Source organism: Falco punctatus (genome assembly GCF_963210335.1).
Source record: "Falco punctatus genome assembly, chromosome: 5".
NCBI classification, from domain to species: Eukaryota; Metazoa; Chordata; class Aves; order Falconiformes; family Falconidae; genus Falco; species Falco punctatus.
The window spans coordinates 45,263,853-45,284,931 of NC_137584.1; the positions used below are offsets into that span (position 1 = coordinate 45,263,853).

Sequence of the window (21,079 nt, forward strand, 5' to 3'; positions counted from 1 at the left end):
GTTGGAATAGAATGGCTTTTAGAACTGCAATGTTTTATCATCCAGAAGAAAAGAATGCCTCCAACTTCCATTTCTGTTCTTATAAATTTTAAAATTAATAATTCTAAAGTTACATTTTATGCGTGGCCTAGATAACAGAGATGTGGCATTGCCCAGCTAATAGTCATATATATATGTGTGTGTGCATATATTTAGAAGTCTGACTTTTTGAAATGTTTAGTACTGTATTCATGTTTAATTAAAAATATTTTGAAATCTTGTCTAACAAAATCATGGTAGCCTTTCCTAGAAAACCCTGCTAAATGCCCTCCTAAGTATACTCTTTGCTAGGAGCAGACCTGTTTCCTTTTCCTGGTTGCTTTATGCTCTAACCACTTTAAATGAAAACTTTTATTGGCAGTTTGATGGGGAAGGAAAATGCAGGACCTTTTAGTCCTCTTGATAGAGGAAGGGCAGAGAGGGGCAGCCCTCCCCTTACTGCCAATATATTGAACATATTCAGGCTCTGGCATGATAATGAAATTTCAAGCAGTCAGATATTCACTTCACTCTGTAGGTGTCAAAACCTGCAAGAACTGACAACCCATGAGAACAAAACTGAATTTATTAGCCCATTTTATTCCTGGTCTGTCATCCTCTTTCCTCTTTCCTTTTTGTGGTTTGTACATAAGTTTTCTGGCTGTCAGCTCTGCCAGTGAAGTGTAATAAACTGAAATCCCAATCTCTAAAATTTATTATCTAAAGCAAAGCTGAAGCTCTGAGGTAGTGGATGACTAGGAGAGTCCAGGGTGGTGGGATGAGAACTGCCTGCCCGTGGTGCATAGCTGACATCATGAGGGATAGCTGTGTTTTTATAAAAGCATCCAAGGCTGTCCTGGGCTTTAGGTGTTTGTCAGCAACAAAATATTTTCCTGTTGTGTAATTTTTTTGGTGGTGATGTGGACTCTTCTGTTGGCTGCAGAATGACTGGGTCACACTTGCAATCCGTGTATTTTTAAGGCTCTGAAAGAGTTTATGTTGAAACCACATGGAAGCAGAGGTGGCGTGTTGCAGAAAAAAAGGGACATTCAGTGCCCAGGCATATTTAAGACTTAGTTTGTCCTAGTTCTTCTGAAGTATCTAGGGTTTATTCTAGGCTACAGAGTAAAATCCAGTGCCTGGTCCTGGCCCCAGCTTGCATAGACCCTGGGGCCTGCTGGAGCACAGGGTGCTCCTTTCTGTTCAGCACCCAGGCTCATGCCCCTGGAGCCAGGATGCAAATCAGGTGCCTGAATGTCTCATGGGACACAGCTGAGGTGCATGTCCACGCTGGGGAGGTGGGAGGCACTTCCCAACCAGCCCACCTGGCAGAGCCTGGTGAGCTTCCACAGCTTCTTGCCTTGCTGCCTTTCCCAGCGACTGCACAGTGTCTCAGCTGCCTTCGCGTGCACCCTCCCAGCAGGTACTGGTGCTGAAGGGGCACTGTCCAGGTTTCTTTCAGATGCTAAAGCTGATATATTGTTGTTTGCCCAGGCTATAAATAGAACTACTACTGCCTGTGACCAGTAGGTCTTCTGCTAGCGCAACCTCTATCCAATACTGTCTGGACAATGTCAGACCATGGCTTTAAGGTTTGGCTTCTCTATAAAGAACAGCCTGGAGCACCATGGTAAAGATGCTAGCCTTGCTTAGTTTGATGGTGTAATCTTTCAAATTAGGTTATCATGTGAACTTAGGACCAGGAAGAACCAGAAGGAGCTAGAGGAGTGGATGGAGAAGAGGGGGAGCTGTTTAGTGGAAACAGGAGGACAAGTCTCAAATCCATGTCCTCAGTGCAGGGATCATAGTTTTTCCGAGGAGGGTGTTGCCTTTTTAGTTAAATAGAGGAAGGAAAAAAATAAATAGGCTACTTGAATTAAAAGGACTAATGACAACAATCACAGCAGGAACGTCTAATTCAACAATTAAAATCTTACCATGTGAGATTTGAGGGCTCTTGTAGCCACTATTCAGACTGGCTTGTCCACTCAGAGAAATACTTCTTACTTTAGAGTACACAGTCCTTACCCTGAGTATCACACTGGAAACTGTCAGGACAAGGGAGTGTTTCCCTGTGCGAGATACGCCTCTTTGTGCACTGCTGTGATCAGCCCTCTCTTTCTCTCTCACGAGTAGAGGACAGGCATGGGTATCTTTGCAGTGTCAGGTATCAGCATCCTGCTTTGTTCAGTGAAGACTATGTAGTGTTAGTGGTAAGTAACTGTAATAAAAAAATATTTATTCTAAGGGTCTTCTATTCACAAGTTTGTGAACACAATGTATTGCATGGTGAGTAGTGTCTCTTTTTTTCTTTTTATTTAAAAATGTCTGTAGTTCTTCACTGACTAAACACACACAAATAAAGGAAAGAACCCCTTTTACAATAGTGAAAATGAAACTAAATCCACACCTCTGTGCTTCTGTTTCAGTCTTATTACAGAATGAACGGATCTGAACTGGGGAATAGTTTTCCCAAAAAACAGGTGCTGACTGTCTAGTCTTGCTCTGTTTGCTTCAATATGCTCTTATGATGTAGAAACGTGCATTTGTGTTTCTACAAAACAACCAAATCCCACAGATTTGTGTTGGCAACTGGATTGGGATGTTCTCTCTGTTTGGCTCTGCTGGCCAAGTGCCTGGTTTGCTTTCCCACAGGAGTGCTCTTCAGGTGTCAGATATTCCAGAAATCATATTTGTCCATCTTGACATAAAGGGTATTGCTACAGATGTTTTTCTTTTTTGTTTTCTTAAGAGGTTTGGTTTGTTGGTGTTTTTTTTTTTTTTGCAAGAGTTTGATTTGTGTTATGGGGTTATCAGCATACCAATAGCTTCACATAAGTGAACTTTTTTATTATGAAGGGTCCAGACTCATATTAGGTGTCCTCCCTTCTCAGGTTTTGTTTTGTTGTGGTTTTTTTTTTTTCCTGAAGGGATATGAAAGGATGAGGGACTTCAGACAGTGCGGTGGTGGGCTGGCTTCTTTGCCAGACTGATAAGCAGTTGCAATCAAAAGAGCAATTGGCAAGTTTTACTGCATAGTAAAGTAGCTTTGAGCAGACTAATGGCTTCTGTACCCTGAGATGAGGATGGATTCAAACCACATGCTCTGAGATGTCTTGGCACCTTAATGAAATGAAAACCCAATAGAAATAAACCCAGGGATGCTGATGGTCACAGAGAGTCCTTCAGAAAGCTGTGCACAGCCCGATTCCCTCAGCCTTTTTGTGGTAGATTTTACTTTTAATTAAAAAGAAAAAATAAAAGCAGGTTTTTTTAACTTGGTGACATGATGTTGCCAGAAGAAAATGTGGGAGAACAGACTGTGATAAACTGCAAACCTGTATTTGTTTACATTGAGTTGGAGTTTGGGGCATTTGGACACTGTTTCCTTATAGCCAGTCAAGTAAGGAAGAGTTTTGCTGCTAGGAGCTTCAGGGTTTTGTCTTTCTTGTAATTCCACCTTATATAAAGAAAGATATAAGAGAAAAAAAGAAACATGCATCAGCTGTTTCAAATGCTCCTTCCCACCCCCCCTTAAGATGACTATGTAAAGTCAAATAACCGTATTCAAAAATACACTTGTCCCTCACCAGTTGGCTGATGATGTTGCATGGTCATGAGCTATCATGGGGGCAGTGGGGGCCTCTGTTGAATGAAAAGGCAATTCCATCTTTCAGAACAAGCAGTGGACCTTCCGTGGCAGCTGAGAACATAGGCTGCCTGTGAACAAGGTAGGGAAATTCTCCTTTGAAGTAAAAGTAATGCTCACTTTTTCTGACTTTTATTCTAAGTGTTCTTTTTTTCCTTGTTTTTCAAACAAGTAGTATTTTCAAAGCTCCTCTGTGCCTTGTAACTATAGTTGCTTTACATGAAATGAAAACCAAAACACGCGCGCGCACACACACACACACACAAAAAAAAATTAAAAAAAAAAAAACCAAAAACACAACAAAAAAAACAAACCAGTAAAGGGTGTTTAGCTGGTTATTTGTTGTTCCAGACTCTGGAAGATGGACTGCCGTTGTTTCAGCAAAGCTGCCTACTGCTTAGTGAATTACTGAAACACAGTCTAGTCAGGTTAACTTGAACACAACTTTTTCCTATGAACTCTGATCCAAGTGAAGCCAGCCTTCTGTTCATAACTGAGCTTGTCAAGAATAATTTCCTTTATCTTGGGGAAAAAAACAGTAACCAGTGGCAAATAGGAAACTTTCCCTTTTTTTAGAAATTAATTTGCTGGTTTGTTTAAAAGCAAAAAACAAAACTGAAGTGCTCATCAGTGGTTGAAGGAAAAAAAAAAACAAAAAAAAAATTCCCCGAAGAATGTAATCCAAAGAGATGATGTCTCTGATAAACAGGAAGAAAAAAAAGCAGATTTTACACTTTTCCTCTCTTTCTAGCAGAGTTATTAACCTCTGTGATTTCATCATTGATCTTGTTACTTGCTGTGCTTTTTAAAGCCACAGCACCTGAGATGAGGGGATTGAGAGTTTCTGGGTTTCCATGTGGGGAGGAGAGGCATGGTTTTATTTGTCATAGTTGTAGAAAGAAACTTCAGCAGATGACTCAAGTTTAAAAAATGGGAACATTAATTATGCCTCTGAACCTTGTAATTTTAGGAGTTTTTAAGTACTTGGAGTTGTCAATACAGTGATAGTCTTGTCAAACCAAAAAGTGAAATCGATATGTTTGTTCCATTTTGTGGCTGCTATTTAGAATGACAGTGCTAGGAATGATGCAAAGTATTAATCATTTTCCAGAAGAGCATTAGAGCTGTTCAGCAGGGGGAAAGATTATAACTAGGGAAATTAGATAGGGGCAGCAGAGCAGAAACCATCCCCAGCTGCAGCAGCAGGGAAGCCACACGCAGTAGCAGTGTGGTTTCTTCTCTGCTCTGCAGCTCCTTTTGCATTTCCACCCTGAGAGAGGGAGAGGTTCAAAGTCAGTTGACACCAGGCAGAAGGCTGATAAGAAGCAGAATTAGCACACAACTCGCACTTCTAGCTCTTTTCTCACCATTCAAGAGACTTGTGGTAAAGTGCCACCACAAATGTGATAGGTTGAGGGGACATAAAAGGTTCAGACCTTGCTGCTATGAGGAAACTGGTTATTTTTTCTTAAAAGTCAATACTGTGTTTTTAAGATTTGTCATCTAACTTTAAAAAAATGGGCAAAACCAAAGAAATACGTGACCTGTACTGTATGACGATCATCCTACATTTTCTCTTTTTTAATGAAGAGGTCAGCAGTGGGTTTCTTTTTCTGGGTTTTTTTTCTGAAAGTGTCCCTGGTATGACTGGGTTATTTCAGGTGCACATCACAATCTGTTGGATGCAATCCCTCTCCCTTTAGCATCAGTGAAAGGGAATTGTATCACTGGAATTCATGAGAGCAGATAGTCTAAGCTATAACTGATCAGTATGTTGAAGTAAAACTTGTAACATGTATTAGCTAGCGAGTGTTCATTTTCTTTAGTGAAAATTTTGCTACATCTGCAGATGAGAGCAGCTTTAATAATTAAAAGAAATACTGCTTTCCTGAAGCCTGCAATAATTTCTTTAGATTTATTGTGGCATATCTTCCCTTCTCCATGTATATACTCTTCTGTTTTGAAGATTTATATTGAAGAAAGTAAGCATTTTCTTCTCTATTTCTTGTCATGTGAAGTTCTGTAAAAATACATGCAAATGGAATGAATGATCTCTCTAGTTTGTTTTGCCTCTGTCTTGATGAGATGTATGAGAGCAATAATATTTAATGCTAATTGCCAGTGAAATTAATTTCCTTTTGGCTCGTGGATTCCTTCTCTGTTGACATCTTTAACATTCAGAACTCTGGTATTTTTTTAGTAAGCCTCTCTTAAACTTTTGTATTATAAAAACTGAAAACAGTGTAATGCCAGCTTCAAGATGTCATGGCACTTATAGAAGTTAAACACGTTTCCATTAGAATATGTGTTTTTGAGATTTGGGCTAAAAGCTGCTAGGCATCATTTCTGTGCATGCAGTCAAGCTTTAAAATCTGACCTGGGGAAGAAAATGTGAGAAAAATGAGAACTATAGAAACGCCTTGTTATTAAAATAGGCTTTCCTTGCATTGCAGCAATGAAGCAATATTCTGAACATGTATATCTCATGATATCCTGACGTGCGGAATTAGACTCTATAACTCGAAAGTTATAAAGTAGGTATGTTTATTGCGCGCAGATGCACGGGGGATCGCTCCTCCACAAGCGTGCATACCCGAAGTGACGAACCATCCCACATTTATACAATGAAACAAATGAATATTCAATTAGCGCCTATACATATTTGTTACCTAAACCCCGCTTCGTATGTTAATTAGCTTATCAGTCCGTTTCCTGGAATGTGGTGGTCTTGCAGGTTTGTAGGTGATTCATGTCCTTGTGACCATCCAATCTTCTCCAGCAAGGAGACTTAGCACTCCCTCCCTCTAGATAGCATTTGAATGTCTCTCATCTTCTCTCATTCTCTTTTAAATAGCCCCTTTTGTTAGAGAAAGAAGGGCAGGCGTCTCCCCTTTGTTAGAGGAAGAGGGGCAGGCGTCTCCTCAAAAACTGTAGTTGTCTCCTCAGAGCTGTGTGCCTATGTGACCAGACACCGCACCCATGACTAGTCACCATACCCACATTTCTGAGTAGACATATACAATCGCAGTCGGTGTTAAGCGTCCCCATTTCACACTATTTGTCCATATCAATCCCATCTGTGCAAATGACATTGTGTTGTATGTGAAGATGTGAACTTTCTATATTAAGCCCTTCTTGAGATACATGAGTACCATCCAGCCCAACTGGGCAGACAGTACAAGCTGGGGACAGACTGAAGAGTTGCTTCCCCTCAAGTGTCCTGCCAGCTTCTGATGTTCTTCAGCTGACCAATTTCCTGAGCCAGATGTTGCTTCCATATCTGTATTTAATAGCCCTTGATAGACCTTTCTTCAATGAATATATCTGTTTTTATTTTGTTTTTTTAATTATTCTTTCGGTGTATTTTTTTTTAAACCCAGTTGCACCTTTGTCATCTGGAGTATCCTGTTGCAAGAACCCATGCATTTACCAGCACTGAATTTCTTCCAGCATTTTATTGCCTAATCAGCATTGCAGGGTCCTTCTGTAACTCCTTGAGGTCAGATTTCATATCTACTTTAATTAATATTCCCTGAAAAATTTGCTACTTCACTGTTAACGGTTCTTTATTGTGCACCAGAGATGTCTCAGCAGAAATGCTGTGCGACCCTACTCAGTGTCTCATTTCACTAAGAAAACTAGCCATTTTATTCCTGTCCTTAGCTTCCTATCCTTTATCAGCCTCTCTGTTCTTTCTTTTTTTACCCTGAGAATTTAGGAACAAGGGACTGCATTATCACATCTTTAGTGACTAAATCAAAGAGCTATTGGAAGTTGGAGAAGCAAAATTTTCTCTGCTGACGCTGATTCTTCCCCTTGCTAGTTGTGTTCCTCATTATAGTGCCATCTAATACTAGCAGGTTCTGGCAATCTTCTGTTCGTTTTATCAATTTTTTCCTAAAGAGTCTTTGTTGCTTCAGTTCGAGACTGGTTTGTTCCTGACTTATGCTCTGTACGTCCCAGATCTGTTATGGTATTTTTCATTACATGATTTTTCATTCTGAGCAATCTGCAATGCATATCACTGCTCAGTTGTGAGTAGATCTTGAGCTCAATCCAGGACACACTCTTAGTATTGTGCTTGGCTGGACAGCGAGGCTTTTAACATTAATGGAGTGATGTATTAGAGAGGTGATGATCTACAGTGTTATACAATGATTTCTTCTGTATCTTCTCCAATTTGGTTTTCAAAAAATGTGTAGCACAAATTTTTCTGAGATCCAGCATTTCAAATCGAACAGAAGATGCTGGGTTAAAGGAGCCAGACACATGAAATTATTCTTTAATTCACTCCATGGCACGCTCTTGTTCAGATGAGAACTTATGTAAGGCACCAGCAGGGTCTTCTCTGCTTTACTTGGAGCTGAAAAAGCCCAAGTTAAAAAGTGTTCTGTTCTAGGATTTCTATGAAATTGAAGAGAGTCCAGAAGATGGTCTTAAAAAGGAAATACTGTAGGGAAATTTAAATCTTCAGATGAATAAAAATGTGCTGTGAAGCAGATGTCCTGCAGTTATTCCTTGTGTTCATCAAGATTAAGACAAAAAGGAGTTTCCTTAAATTACATTAAGGTATTTTCATATCAGATGCTAGTGAAGGTTTTCTGACAGTAGGAGCAGTAAAGCACTGATACGAATTAGAGCAGATATGAACATTTGTATGAACAGATTGGACAAATGGTAACCCTAGATTAGATAAACTTGGCCTCCTTTAGCAAAGGACGAACTATAACTCTTCTCAATGCCTTGAGTCTTCTACAGCAGACTTACTTGCTGGGACAGGAGCAGCCAGGACTATTATGCTACATTGTCAGGTGTGGTGGGACCATCCTATCATAAGAAACCTCTCCCACCAGCTGCATCTCTGTCCACTTCCAGCCCACTGCACTTCAGCCTTGTAGTCAGCTCCAGGCTGAGCCTGTCATTTGTCAGAGAATAACTTCATCTGTGCTCCAGAACTACCTTTTGTGAGCATTAAACCGCTGGATATATCTGTTGACTCGCTGCTTTTCTCACAGGCATCTCTCGGCTAGGTGCCAGCAGCGCTGCATTAGGGAAGGCTGAAGAGTCCTTGAGGTGGGGGGTACTTCCTGCTCAGCACTTGCAGAATTGAATGTATGCTGCCCCTAATTGACTTTATTAAGGGTCTTCACCCGAGCAGACTAATTTTCCAGGTTCTTTTGTGAAGAGGTGTTAGTAAACAGAATTGACAGGTGTACTGTCTCCCTGCTGTTGGTTGCCACTGGGATTCATGATGGCAGTATAATGGTCTGTATTTTTGGTCTTCCCTGGATCTGTGCCCTCTGTAACATGGTGATTATTTAATGCTTATGCACTTCTTCCAGCTGGCAGGCACTTCCCCTTTTTTTGGTATAATTTCTTTCTATTTTTTTCATATATTTCCTATACCGTACCAAGATGGTTCAAGGTGAAAAACACAAAAACAATGAAATAGAAAGATGTGAGAAAGTGCCTACTTAAAACTATGAAGTGATTCCATTCTAATTGTTAAAATTCGTCTTTGACAAATTACCAATATGATTTCTGATGACAGAGAAGACAGAAATATATCTGCCTATGTATTTTCTCAATGTTGTACATCGCTACAAGTTAGAAAATTGTGATCTGCAAATGTTTCACGTTTGTTACATCTAAATAGTAGCATTGTGGGCATAGTTCATCACCTCTGCTATGTTAATGCCAGAAAAAGTTTGTATATGAATGAATAATTTATGCCTCCACTAAATCAAAATGTAGACAGTTAGCAGAAGACACTGTTTGGTTAGCTGCTGCTTCACTTGCTAAAGTGCCAGGAAGAAGAGCTAAATACATTCTTGGAAGAAAAGCCAGGCAAATTAGCCTAGCCAAAAGAGTCTGTCAAAAAGAAAAAAAGTGGGAATTAAACTTGGCAGCCTATTTGCTTATGTGGTCTGAGGGAAAAAATGAAAAACACGTATTTTGCCAGAAAAAAGTGGAAAGTAAATTCAAAGAAACCCCAGAATTATTCTCTAGAAAAATGTATTTGGTTTGCATGGCAAGGTTTTTGGTAGCAGGGGGCTACAGGGGTGGCTGCTGTGAGAAGCTGCTAGAAGCTTCCCCCAGGCCTGATGGAGCCCATGCCAGCCGGCTCCACAACGGACCCACTGCTGGCCAAGGCTGAGCCCATCAGTGACAGTGGCAGCGCCTCTGGGGTAATGGATTTAAGGAGGGGGGAACGGGGGGAAGGGAAGTTGGGGAACCCTGTACAGTGGCATCTGGAGAGAGACATGGGAATATGTGAGAGCAACAGCCCTGCAGACACCAAAGTCATTGAAGAACGAGGGGGAAGAGGTGCTCCAGGTGCCAGAACAGAGACTCTCCTGCAGCCCGCGGTGAAGTCCAGGCTGAGGCAGGCTGTCCCCTCAGCCCCGGGAGCCCACGGCGGAGCAGATCCCCCCCGCAGCCCGTGGGGACCCCACGCCGGAGCAGGGGGATGCCTGCAGGAGGCTGTGACCCCGTGGGCAGCCCGCGCTGGAGCCGGCTCCTGGCAGGGCCTGTGGCCCCGCGGAGGGGTGAGCCCAGGCCGGGGCAGGGCTGCTGGCCGGGCTGTGACCCCGCGGGGACACACGCTGGGGCAGCCCGTTCCTGAAGGATGGCACCCTGTGGGAGGGACCCACGCTGGACATGGAGAACTGTAGACTGTGGGAAGCGCTCGTGTTGGAGAAGTTCATGGAGGACTGTCTCCCATGGGAAGGACCCCACACTGGAGCAGAGCAGAGTGTGAGGACCCTCACCCTGAGGGGGCAGGAGTAGCAGAGACAGTGTGTGATGAACTGACACCACCCCCATTCCCCATCCCCCTGTGCTGCCGGGAAGAGGTGGTCAAGAATTTGGGAGTAAAGTTAAGCCTGGAAAGAAGGGAGAGGTAGGGTGAAGGTGTTTTTAACATTTGCTTTTATTTCTCATTATCCTACTCTGATTGGTAATAAATTACATTAATTTTTTCCCCAGTTCAAGTCCGTTTTGCCCATGATGGTAATTGGTGAATGATCTCTCTCTCTCTCTCTCTCTCTCTCTGTCTCTCTCTCTCCTTATCTGAACCCACAAGCTTTTTGTCCAGCAGAGGAAGGGGGGTGATAGGGCGGCTTTGGTGAGACCAATGTAAAGACAGCACAAATTGAATCTGAGCAAGCCGTAGGCTGCTCCAGGCTAGCTGTAAAAATTTGAGTTTCCTCATTAGAGCACAGTTAAAAGAACACTTAACTGAACGAATCTTCATATCCTAACATCTGAAAATACTTCTGTCTTTTTCTCCAGACTTCTGTAATAGAATTTTCTCCTGAATAATTGTACTCTCACAGTACAGACTTTTTTAATTAAAGAAAAAATATCTCATACTATGAAACAAAATGCAGTTTCATTAACTTGCAGTAAATGTCCGGCCTGCCAATGTGGTTACTCAGGAAAAGTATCAAGCTTTGAGGAGAGAAACAGAAGATGTATATATTCATTATTAGGCTATCTGTGCTGATATTTAGGGTTGATCTCAAGTCATCAATAGTTGCCAAGGATTCTGTAAGCTTCCCATCTCCTCTCTCAAATGCAGCATTAATGTGCTACCCTGGAGCATGTGAAATAGAAATATTTAGTGTAAGTCTATAAGCTATCCTTGTACCCATAGGTGAAGAAGTTTAGCAGAAGACTGTGGGGAGTTACCATATTGCAGCTGCTCAGTGGTGCAGTGTTGTGTGCTTTGCATACCACAAAGAAATTGGACAGCAAGGAAGTAACCATACATGTTGTCTAAATTAAAGCCAATTTTTATCTGTGAGAACAACAGTTGTATTGCACCTAGGTAACAGCAGACTTATCTGCTCAAACCTTTAAGTTTGGATGCTGGTTTGGGTACAGAGGTAAGTTCAGTTTCAATCTAAACATGTTAATTGGTGAAAACTCATTCCCTGGAGATGAAACTGGAAAAAAAAATATTTCCAGGTTTTCCGAGGTTTTATCACAAGTACCAGAAATACTTTAAAATTTTATTTCTTGAAGTCAACTAAGTGCTTGCAGGCAGCCCCCACCATCCTTTCTCAGGATGGCTGCTGGACTTCGCCGTGCCTGGAGGGAAGGAGAGCTGTCCAACCTGTCTTCTCCATCCATCAGGCCTCTGAGCTGGAGACTTGGAAGAGGAGAGTGTAGCATTCCTGCTCATGAGAGAAAGTGCCATGCTAGAGAATGAACAAAAAAGCTTATTTTCCCTTCATTTTATTTAGATTAAACATTGGGGAACTGGAGGATTTTTCAGGTTTCTAAAGTGTGGGTTTTTTGAAAGAAAGATTTTTTCGAAGCAGAGACTTTTATGTTCCTCACCTTTAATTTATAGGGGTTTTTTTCTTACATGTTAACTGGCTTCAAGCTAACATGTTGGTGTGACTTGCTACCCAGACCAGTAGTGACAGAGAGGGAGCTTGCTCTCCAGGGGGACATAGCAGGGTCCAGTCCTCCCCGTTACCCTCATCGTTTCCCAGGGACTCTGGAGGATTTCTGCAAGATGTCAGGGTGGCCTTTGTAGCCCCTGGCTACTGACCACATGCTGCCACCACCGCTCCATCCCCAGGACTTCTGTTCACCTGCAGGAAAGCCAGTCATCCACAAGAGACACTTTATTGTAGCTTGTAGGTAAACACCCCCACATCTCAAAGTGAGTGACAATGATTTGCTGACAGAAGTGGTCATTGTAGGAAGCATCTGAAAAATCAGAAAAGAGGAGAAGGGAAGAGAGTCTGTTTCCAGATAATAAGTGAAAAATTATTTGGAGAGGAAAAAACCCAACACATTTATAAAGACCACATTGCTCTGTTTTACAGGACAGCTTCAGTTTTGAGCTAACCTTTAAATAAGATGGCTGGAGGACAGCAGCTTGAATCAAATGAGCTTGCTCTATGGGGTGCTTTTGCTTGTCCAATGTGGTGCTGCTAGGAGTCCCTGAAACTTTCTAAAGAATATTCTGGTATCTTCTGATCTGTGTATGCTGTTACATTGTCTCCTCTAGCAGTGCAGTGGGGCCTACAGAAGTGTGGGTGATGAGAGGGCTCTTCTCTTCATCCTCCAGTTGCTTTTTCCTGCTGCTTTTTATCAAATACATGATTTAGCTGAAGGCAAAGAGCAGTTTATTGAAGAAATGTTAATGAAGGTTTTCTGGGAATTAAAGAGATCAAGGACTTTTTTTTTATTATTTTTGAAGCATATTTCAGTATGTGGGGAGAATGAACTTGAGTATCTGCAAAGGTGTGAAACGTCTGTGCGGCCTTTCAAGAGCTGTACAAAAATGTTCAGAAGTGTATTTCTTCAAAAACAGACACGCCATGCAAGAAAGACTTGAAAGGAGTATTATCTGTGACTGAGAGCTAGTTTTAAAATGCAGACCTTGGCTCAGCTTTCAGACGTACTGTTTGTTGAAGGTAAAGTGACATACCGCTTGACATTTAAGCTGGAAAGCAATGGTTAAAGCCAACTAGAAGAGGTCGTCTTTGGGGAGCACGGGCCCAAGCTGTTTTGTGTCCCAGGCACTTCACTGTTCCATGCTCCAGTTTCCAAAATCCTGTCACAGGCTTCCATCTGCTGCAGCATCTGTCTTCACAGGGCAAACCTACATCTGTTGCATGGACCCACCAGAGGATTAGCCTTACGGGATGTCTCTCATAGCTGTAGTCTTCTCTTTCACAGCAATTGAGATCCTCATCAGGACAAAACGCGAGGCCCACCTCTGCTGTCTTGTCAGTAACTGTGCGAGACCTGCCAGGGAGCTAAAAAGAGAGGAGAAATCCTTGGCATCCATGGATTTCATGGTGCCACAGAAGACGATGCTGGGAACTTGGGTGGCTCTTGCAGCAGTGGCAGTATTTGGACATAGGAGGACAGTCAGTCTGGGGTGACACGACTATGCACTCTAGTGACTGTTTCCCAGTCATTGCAATGATCACATTGGCAAAATGACTGAAAGAAGTGAACGTGGCAACCAAAGTAATTAAGTATGGCCTGCATTGCTCCAAGGGGGACGTGCCCTGCACAGCTGGTGTGTGGTGGTGCCATGGTGGCATCCCAGCCTTTCCCACGTTATTCACTCTTACAGTAGAAGACCAGAAGGCAACAGAAGCAATAAAGAGGGTTTCTGCTGCTTTTTTAGCTGCTAGAGCCTGCCCAGGAGTGAAGGGGCAATCACAACTGGTGCAGGAGGGCATGTGGGGACAGGAACCCACATTTGGGTTAGCTGGATCATTCTGCCATCTCGTGGAGCTTCTCCCCATAGTGCCCACTGCTCACTCTGCAGCCTGCCGCTGGTGTCCTAATAGCATTGTCCAGCTTGCCCTCATATCCAGAGGACCATCATTCCACCCAGCAGCCCTCCCTGGAGGGACTTGGTACCACAGTGACACAGACTGGGAAACCTTTGGCTTCGGCTGTGTTGGCAGCGCTGGTCTGGGAGGCAATGCCCAGCACCTCTCCACCCCACAGCAGTCTGCTGCCAGTGCTGTTAGCATAGATGCACAAAACAGGTGCCAGATGCCTCCAGAATTTGAAAGCAGCAGCTCATCTTGCAGCTGTGTGGCTCAAGTTATTTGATTGAGATAGAATAGAAACAGTAAATATCACCTGATGAAGTAAAAACCTCTCTATTTAGGGTTAAAAATATGTTGCATTGTAGTTTATTTTCCATAAAAATATGTAAATAATTTGTGCTCCCTAAATAAGATTTAGTAAGTCATGTTATATTTATATTTGAAAACCTTCATGCCAACTATACTTTGACTTTCTAGTGTCTTTCTACAGCCTTACATAGTAGGAAGTTGTTCTTTGCCTTCTTTCATTTCATATTTACATTCATGAGCCCTTTTCTGAACCATCATGTTTACATCATCTTCCCCATCGCTCTGTGGCCTCCCAGAGCTCCCAAGCTGGGGTCAGAGAAAGTGGTGGATTTTTTTGTATTTTTTATTTTAGCATGGCTGTATTTAGTTCATATGATGCAACATTGTTCTTAGGATGTAACGGTCAGTTTGACCTCTTTACAAACACCAAGCAAGTATGTGAGAAAACATTTTACAAGTCACAAGGGAATTCTTGGGGGCTCTCAGCAGAGTAGAATAATTTTCCTTGGCTGGCAACAGTGAGGACTAGACTGCACCGCTGACTTTAGCAGCATATGAAGAACGGCCTTGTAGTGGGAGAGGTCACTATAGACTGGGCTCACTTACTGGTTTTCCATATAATTTTATTTCATTTCCTTTTATAGAGACTTGAAAGGTATTTATTTAGTTCGTTGCTTCCTCTGTAACCTTCAGGACACACCTGAACTTCACATCTGCAACCATCAGATCTAAGTAAGGAGTTATGCACCGTGGCTGGGCTGTAGGCAAGGTCTCCTGGTCTCACAGAAGTTGCAGTATCCCAAAAGGACAGGGCATGGAAAGGCAATGTGCATGTTGTATTTTTCATTTTGATTGTGAGAGACCAGTTTTTATGGCTTCCGATAGATCAGTGGATGATTAATGGGAAAACATTGGCAAGGTGTGTGTATTTGAGTTACAGTTCCTCATTTTAAATTATTAGGGATACTAAGAACTGATGTACATCTGTGGAAGACTCTGGTGTTTCTGTAATTTTTGGTTAAGATCCTGAGGATCAAGAAGTAGGGAATGCCTTGAAGCCCATGAATTACTTCCTTTTTGAAAAAACTTAAGTGTGCCTTGTGCTGGACCAAACAAAGTTCTTATTTCCCCCAGTACTCTTAGGATTTTGTATTAGGAGGGGAAAAAAAATCAAAATCTAATCTAAGGTCACATCTTTTTGTATATGGTACAGTATTTGCCATGAGTTAAAGACATTAAGTAAAGTGTTCATAATTCTACAAAAAATTTGAAGTTTTCTCTTTGTGATAGCATTAAAACTCCCAAAGGAATTTCAGAATTTAGAATTAGGAAATCAGGAATTAGAAATACTTCTAATCATGTGCTGACTTCCTCTTATGATATGTATGAACTCGCTATGACAAATAGAACAGTTCTTTTGTTATTAACTTAAAAAAATATAGTAAAAACACACCTTTGATGTATTTCTGATAGATCAATAGCCTGGCTCCTTGACAGATTAATAGATCAGGGCACGTTATGATTTTTATTTGAAAGGCAATTTTACAGAAGAAGGAAGTGGACATTACCAATTTACCATTTCAGCCGAAATTGTAACAGTAGAAAAACAAAGTACTATTAAAGAGAGATGGTTTCTGTTGTTACTTGCAGCCCCAGGCTGATTCCTGGGCATCCCTCTGCCTTATTGGAGACAGCAGCCCAGCGGGATGTGAGCAGCGTGGATTGTAACCAGGAGCTGAGGAATAAAACAAAATTCCTCTTTCTTTATTGTGGAGGGGTATGATCAAAGTAGCTGTGTGTGTTTCTTTCTGTATCTTTCCTGGCTGTGTGAGAATCGTTTTTTGACAAGGCTCCTCAGTGATTTAAATGAGCAAGGCTGTCATCTGTCACCTGACAATTTTTTGTCTCGCATAAAAACCTTTCTGCCCTGATAGATCTATGTCCTGCTGGGAAAACATGCTCTTACTAGGAAATGTGGCATTAATGTTGCTTAGGATAACAGAGTAACACTGCCTAGAATAATGTCATTGTACCTTAGCTTTCTGTGCTCAGAAAAAAAAAATCCAACAGAAATTCCTGTAAGTCCTGCTAGCAAATGAAGAGCAGCTTCCTGTAGGGGCGTTTAGGTTTTTTAATGACTAGCACACCTCAGGCCAACCTTTCTCACGGTTAAAAACTGTGATTTCACATTTCATGGAGCTGCATAATTGCCATCAAGTAAAAATCTCTGAGGGGATGGATGGTGGCTGGTGATTTATTTCACAGATTATGAATACAGTAAGATTGGAAAGGTGAGCAGGTACTGCAAATGCACCAGGACCCTTCAGCAGCTGTAATACGGGTCACAGCAGTGGTGGTAAACAGAGACTGGAAAGGGGCAACGCTTTTACCCTGAAGAAAACCTGGTGCTTCTGATGTCAGGAATGTGAAACATGTGCCACTGCATGGTGAAAAATTGTAGGTTTGTATGAAAACATATGTGGTCTTTATCTTAAACCCTGAGTCCATCAAAGAGGAAGGGGGAAGATGTTCCTCTCTCATCCTTCTCCACTCCTTCCACAAATCAAATTCAAAGGGAGTTGCCACTCAGTAGTTTAGATAAATGCAATCCTGCTGGATTCGGTGACCCTGCAGCAGTTTACCCTAAAAAAAGAGTACTAAAAAATCTCTTTTTGACTAAATATAAGCTGTTCACATGTTAAAGCTGCAGGATTTTCCACATGAATTTATGTTACTTTTATTGTATGGATGTTTCTCCGGCCATATTAATCAAATACTGTTCTCACAATGACAGGAAGATTCCTGTTACACTTTTGTGTTGGATGTCAATACTTTTCTCAAAGTATTTTCTGACTCACTGTATTCATTATTCTTGCAAAGAAACAGTATGTTGCTTTGTTGTGAGTTAATGCCGTTCACCTTTGTATGGGAGTGAGAAAAGAGGAATGGTTCTCGGCTGGGTGTTTACCTAATGATTTTCAAATCTTATGTAGGTGTTTCTACCTTTCAGTTAATCCATCAATCAAGGGCAAGCTAGCTTGGGCATAATTTAAAGTATTGTCAGGACAATATTTTGGATTTTTTAAAATCCAAGCAATGTATTATTTCACTGCAGGTCTCCGCAGGTTCTTACGGAAACTGAAAATACGTATCCCTGAAGACATCTCTGGTGGCGTCTATAGTAAAGGCACAATAAACCTTTAAAGATCCACAATTTTTAACTCATGTTAAAAAAAAAAACTGTTGGGATGATAGGAGGGACACATTGCCTGTGCCACCTTACTGTGCCACCAGTAGATTTCTTAGAGCATTGAGAATGCGGCGCTGGTTAGCTTCAGCTAAGAGCTTTGAATGTCAAAATTGAGGTCTTGACCATAAACCTTCTAGTATGTATTTAAGGCAAGCCCTTCTCAGAATGCTTGAATACACTGGAGGGAGCATTGGAGACTGGTTGTTTATATCCCAGCTGGCAATTCTTATGTTGTTTTCTTTGATGGTTCCTCACCATGTGATTTACTTCTCAGCCCAGGATCTTCTAATGTGCTTATAGAATCTCATTTACACAGTGTAAAAGAGGAGGAAACAGGAACATAATTTAAGGCTTACAAACCCAAATGTGACACTAATGAAGAGAGGCACGAGGGCTGAAGCTCTGGGAAGAGCTTACCTGTGCTGAGGTCTCAGGAGTGGATGCTGAGCTGAAGGCCTGTACCCGCCACCGCCCGGGAGAGCAGGGGATGCTCACCGTGTCTCCCGTGCTGCCCAGCACTCCGTTTGGTGGGGGACATGTTGCCCACTGAATTGTTCTCTGTCACGTTTTATTTACTTGGTGAAGTATAGATTTGATTAGTCATTGGTTTGATATATTGCGTTATAAAAATATGCATCTTTATATAAGAATGGTTTTGCAAAGATGAGATCATTTCCTCTTTGCTTATGTTGTCTTGCACTTTTTTTTTTTTCCCTCTGCACGTCTCTTTGGAGTCAGTGGGTCTGCTTGCGGAGTAAGGGTCTGTTAGACTAGATAAGGATAGTGGAATTCAGTCCCACTTGCAGGTACATTTATTATTGCACTAGAGTAAAGCTAGAAATGGAATTTGGTTCCTCAGGGTTCAGTAGCTATGCCTAGTCTTTGTAAAATTATAAATAGCTCCTAATTAGATGAACGATAAATCAGGAAAATGATAAATACTTTCTAATAAGTCCTTTTCTCAGTGGGAGTTTACACAATAGGCTTAATTCTGAACATCTTAGGAATGTACAAAATCGTAATCAAAAGTGATGTATGTTTTTAAATCAAGAGTAAGCTGTGCAAATTACAGCTTACATTTGTTCATTGCAGTCATTGAATGAAGCAGAATAAAAAATAATAATTCTTGTTTCAATTTAATTTGTTCTGGCTATTTCAGGTTTCCCCCAGGGTGTATTTAGAAGAGGGAAGAGTCTGAAAATAATCTCCTGAATATTTTAAATATAATTCATTATAAAAGTTTATCCATGTGACACACTACATTCAGTAGTCTTGATGTAATAATTGTGTTGTTTGCAGCAAGAAAAAAAAGTTTTTTGCATTCTAAGACAACATCACCTTTTTTTCTCCCCCCATCCCCCAAAACTTTCTGAGGATATTTAGAAGTAAATAAATTGATCAGCAAATGACTTTCAAGGTGTTTGATATAGCCTCAGCAAAATTATTTGACTCTGAGGTGGCTGTATAAAGTATGAGATAAAGAAAATATTTCTTAATATAGAGTCAAGAAAGTGCAGTATTCAGCCTCTTTATTTTTTATTGGTTTTTCTTTCCTCTCTTATAGGACATTAATGTATGTATCCTTGAAAACTACCCTGAATGTTCCAATCCCAGGTTATTTTACATCATACCTTATTTCTGTGGACAGCATCCAAGATGCAGGTAAATATGTACAAGGTATCCCAATTTGTTCAGCAATAGCTGTTGCCAACATTTTGTCAGAAAATGGTAATAAAGAGGCAACGATTACTTGAAGTGCAAGAGAAAAGCGCTGTACGGTACAACACAAGTACATAGTAGCGCTGTATGTGGTAACTATGTGCCTGTATTTTGCAGCAAGGAGGGTAATGCAAATATAGTGCTATTGTTTTTTCTTGATCTAATACTTGAATATTTCATCAAATCTGGATGTATTTATGTGGATTTTTTTTCTGTGTTGCCAGGGTGAGAATGGCAATGACCGTATGTGCTCGCTACTCATTTTACCTGCACTGTAATTTTGTAATACATGTTTTAGCTCTGCTCATATCAGGTCTATATATGAGGTATTGCAGGTTTATATGTCCATATAAGAAATAGTAAACAAGTTTAAAACTGTGTGAAGTACAGCCTTCTGTTGCTGTAATTGAGCTAGCTCATTTTTAGTATGTCTATTTACACCATTCTCATATTGCTGTATTACTGATACTGCATAGTAAATTTTTCTGCAATAATATGCGAATAATTTAAAATACCTTCTTGTTTTCAAATACTTTTGTGTTGTTGGTCACAGCATGTTCTTTATTAGGTTTGTTCAACTTTAAGGCATTCTATTTATTTGTTCTTACCACTTCTCCATAGTGGAACAACTGCACATGTTTTCAAAAATTTCTTTCAAAAGCCATACTTTTTTTGTAGCAGTAATAACAAGTGAAAATGTGTTCCTTGTTACATCTCAGTTTCGAAGTATCTTTGTTGTAAAATCCTGCATTAATTGTTTGGCATAAGTGAAGCTATGATTAAGAAACAAAACAGATTCATGGCCTCATTTTCATTACACGTTTTTTTTCTTAATATATTTTGGCCTGATTTGCAAATGCTTACGGTTGCACATTTAACTTGTGTGCATGAGTAATCCCATTAGCCGCAGTCACATACCTGAATAATTTCACAGCATATCTATGAGGTTCCCAAGCAGTATATTGCAGTACTGTTTTGTAGCTTGTTAAAGATCTGTCTCCTACCATGCCCTTGCACTTCCTTCAGCTACTTCTTAGTCTCACAAGGAGCTGCAAGACGAAGGCTCATAGGAGTTGTTAGGACACTCTGCTCTTCCAGAAAAGTGTACAGACAGTAGTAGGGAATGAAAAACCTGCTCCAAGTCTGCTCTAGTAGGAGTGTAAAGCAATGAGCTTTTCCACATGTTGTCAAAAGAACTTCTGACAAATGTTGCATAGCTTGCAATAGTTTAATGGGGTCAGAGAAGAGGTGTGATTTCCAGCCACACTTAGGTATCATGTGTGATGCAGATGTTCGTCATACCAGCTGGACCCTGTGAAAGAGTTGATTTCCTTTAGTTTGGGATACTGGGATTATACCCCTAATCAATATGAATGCTGACTGATGCTCCCAGGACATAACTGATATGAGTTAGTCTAAGGAATTTAGGATTCATATGCTTGTCTAACCAAATTGTGCTTCCAGGAAACTGTGAGAGAAGCATAAAGATGTACTGGTGTCCTGCCAGCTTTTCCCACTGGGGGAAAGGAGAGAATAACCTTTCTTCAAATTTCTTCAAAACCAGTATCAGTCAGAGCAAACAAATGTTAATCCTGTATCAGAGCCGCAGGGCCGTCAGGGGTGATGGCAGGGAAAGGGAAGCTCACAGAGACTTCGGCAGAAGTTAGAATGAAGGACAAGATGGGAAACAGGCTGGTAGCCTCCTGTGGGGTATTCACTGGGTAACAGCAGACAGTGGTTGCTCGCAGTAGTTCTGATGTGGTTCAGGGACACCTCCACCCCTTAGAACCCTTCATCACCCAGGGCAGTTGTTCCTCT

The 21,079-nt window shown here is 41.2% G+C and overlaps 1 protein-coding gene across 1 annotated transcript in view; it reads left to right on the plus strand.

Annotated features, from left to right (window-relative positions):
• Positions 1 to 21,079, plus strand: part of UST (uronyl 2-sulfotransferase) — a 172,315-nt gene that overhangs the window by 119,333 nt on the left and 31,903 nt on the right. The window contains exon 6 of the mRNA XM_080388252.1: positions 19,107 to 19,204. Coding sequence (XP_080244378.1) covers positions 19,107 to 19,204 — 98 coding nt within the window. The remainder of the gene's footprint in view (positions 1 to 19,106; positions 19,205 to 21,079) is intronic.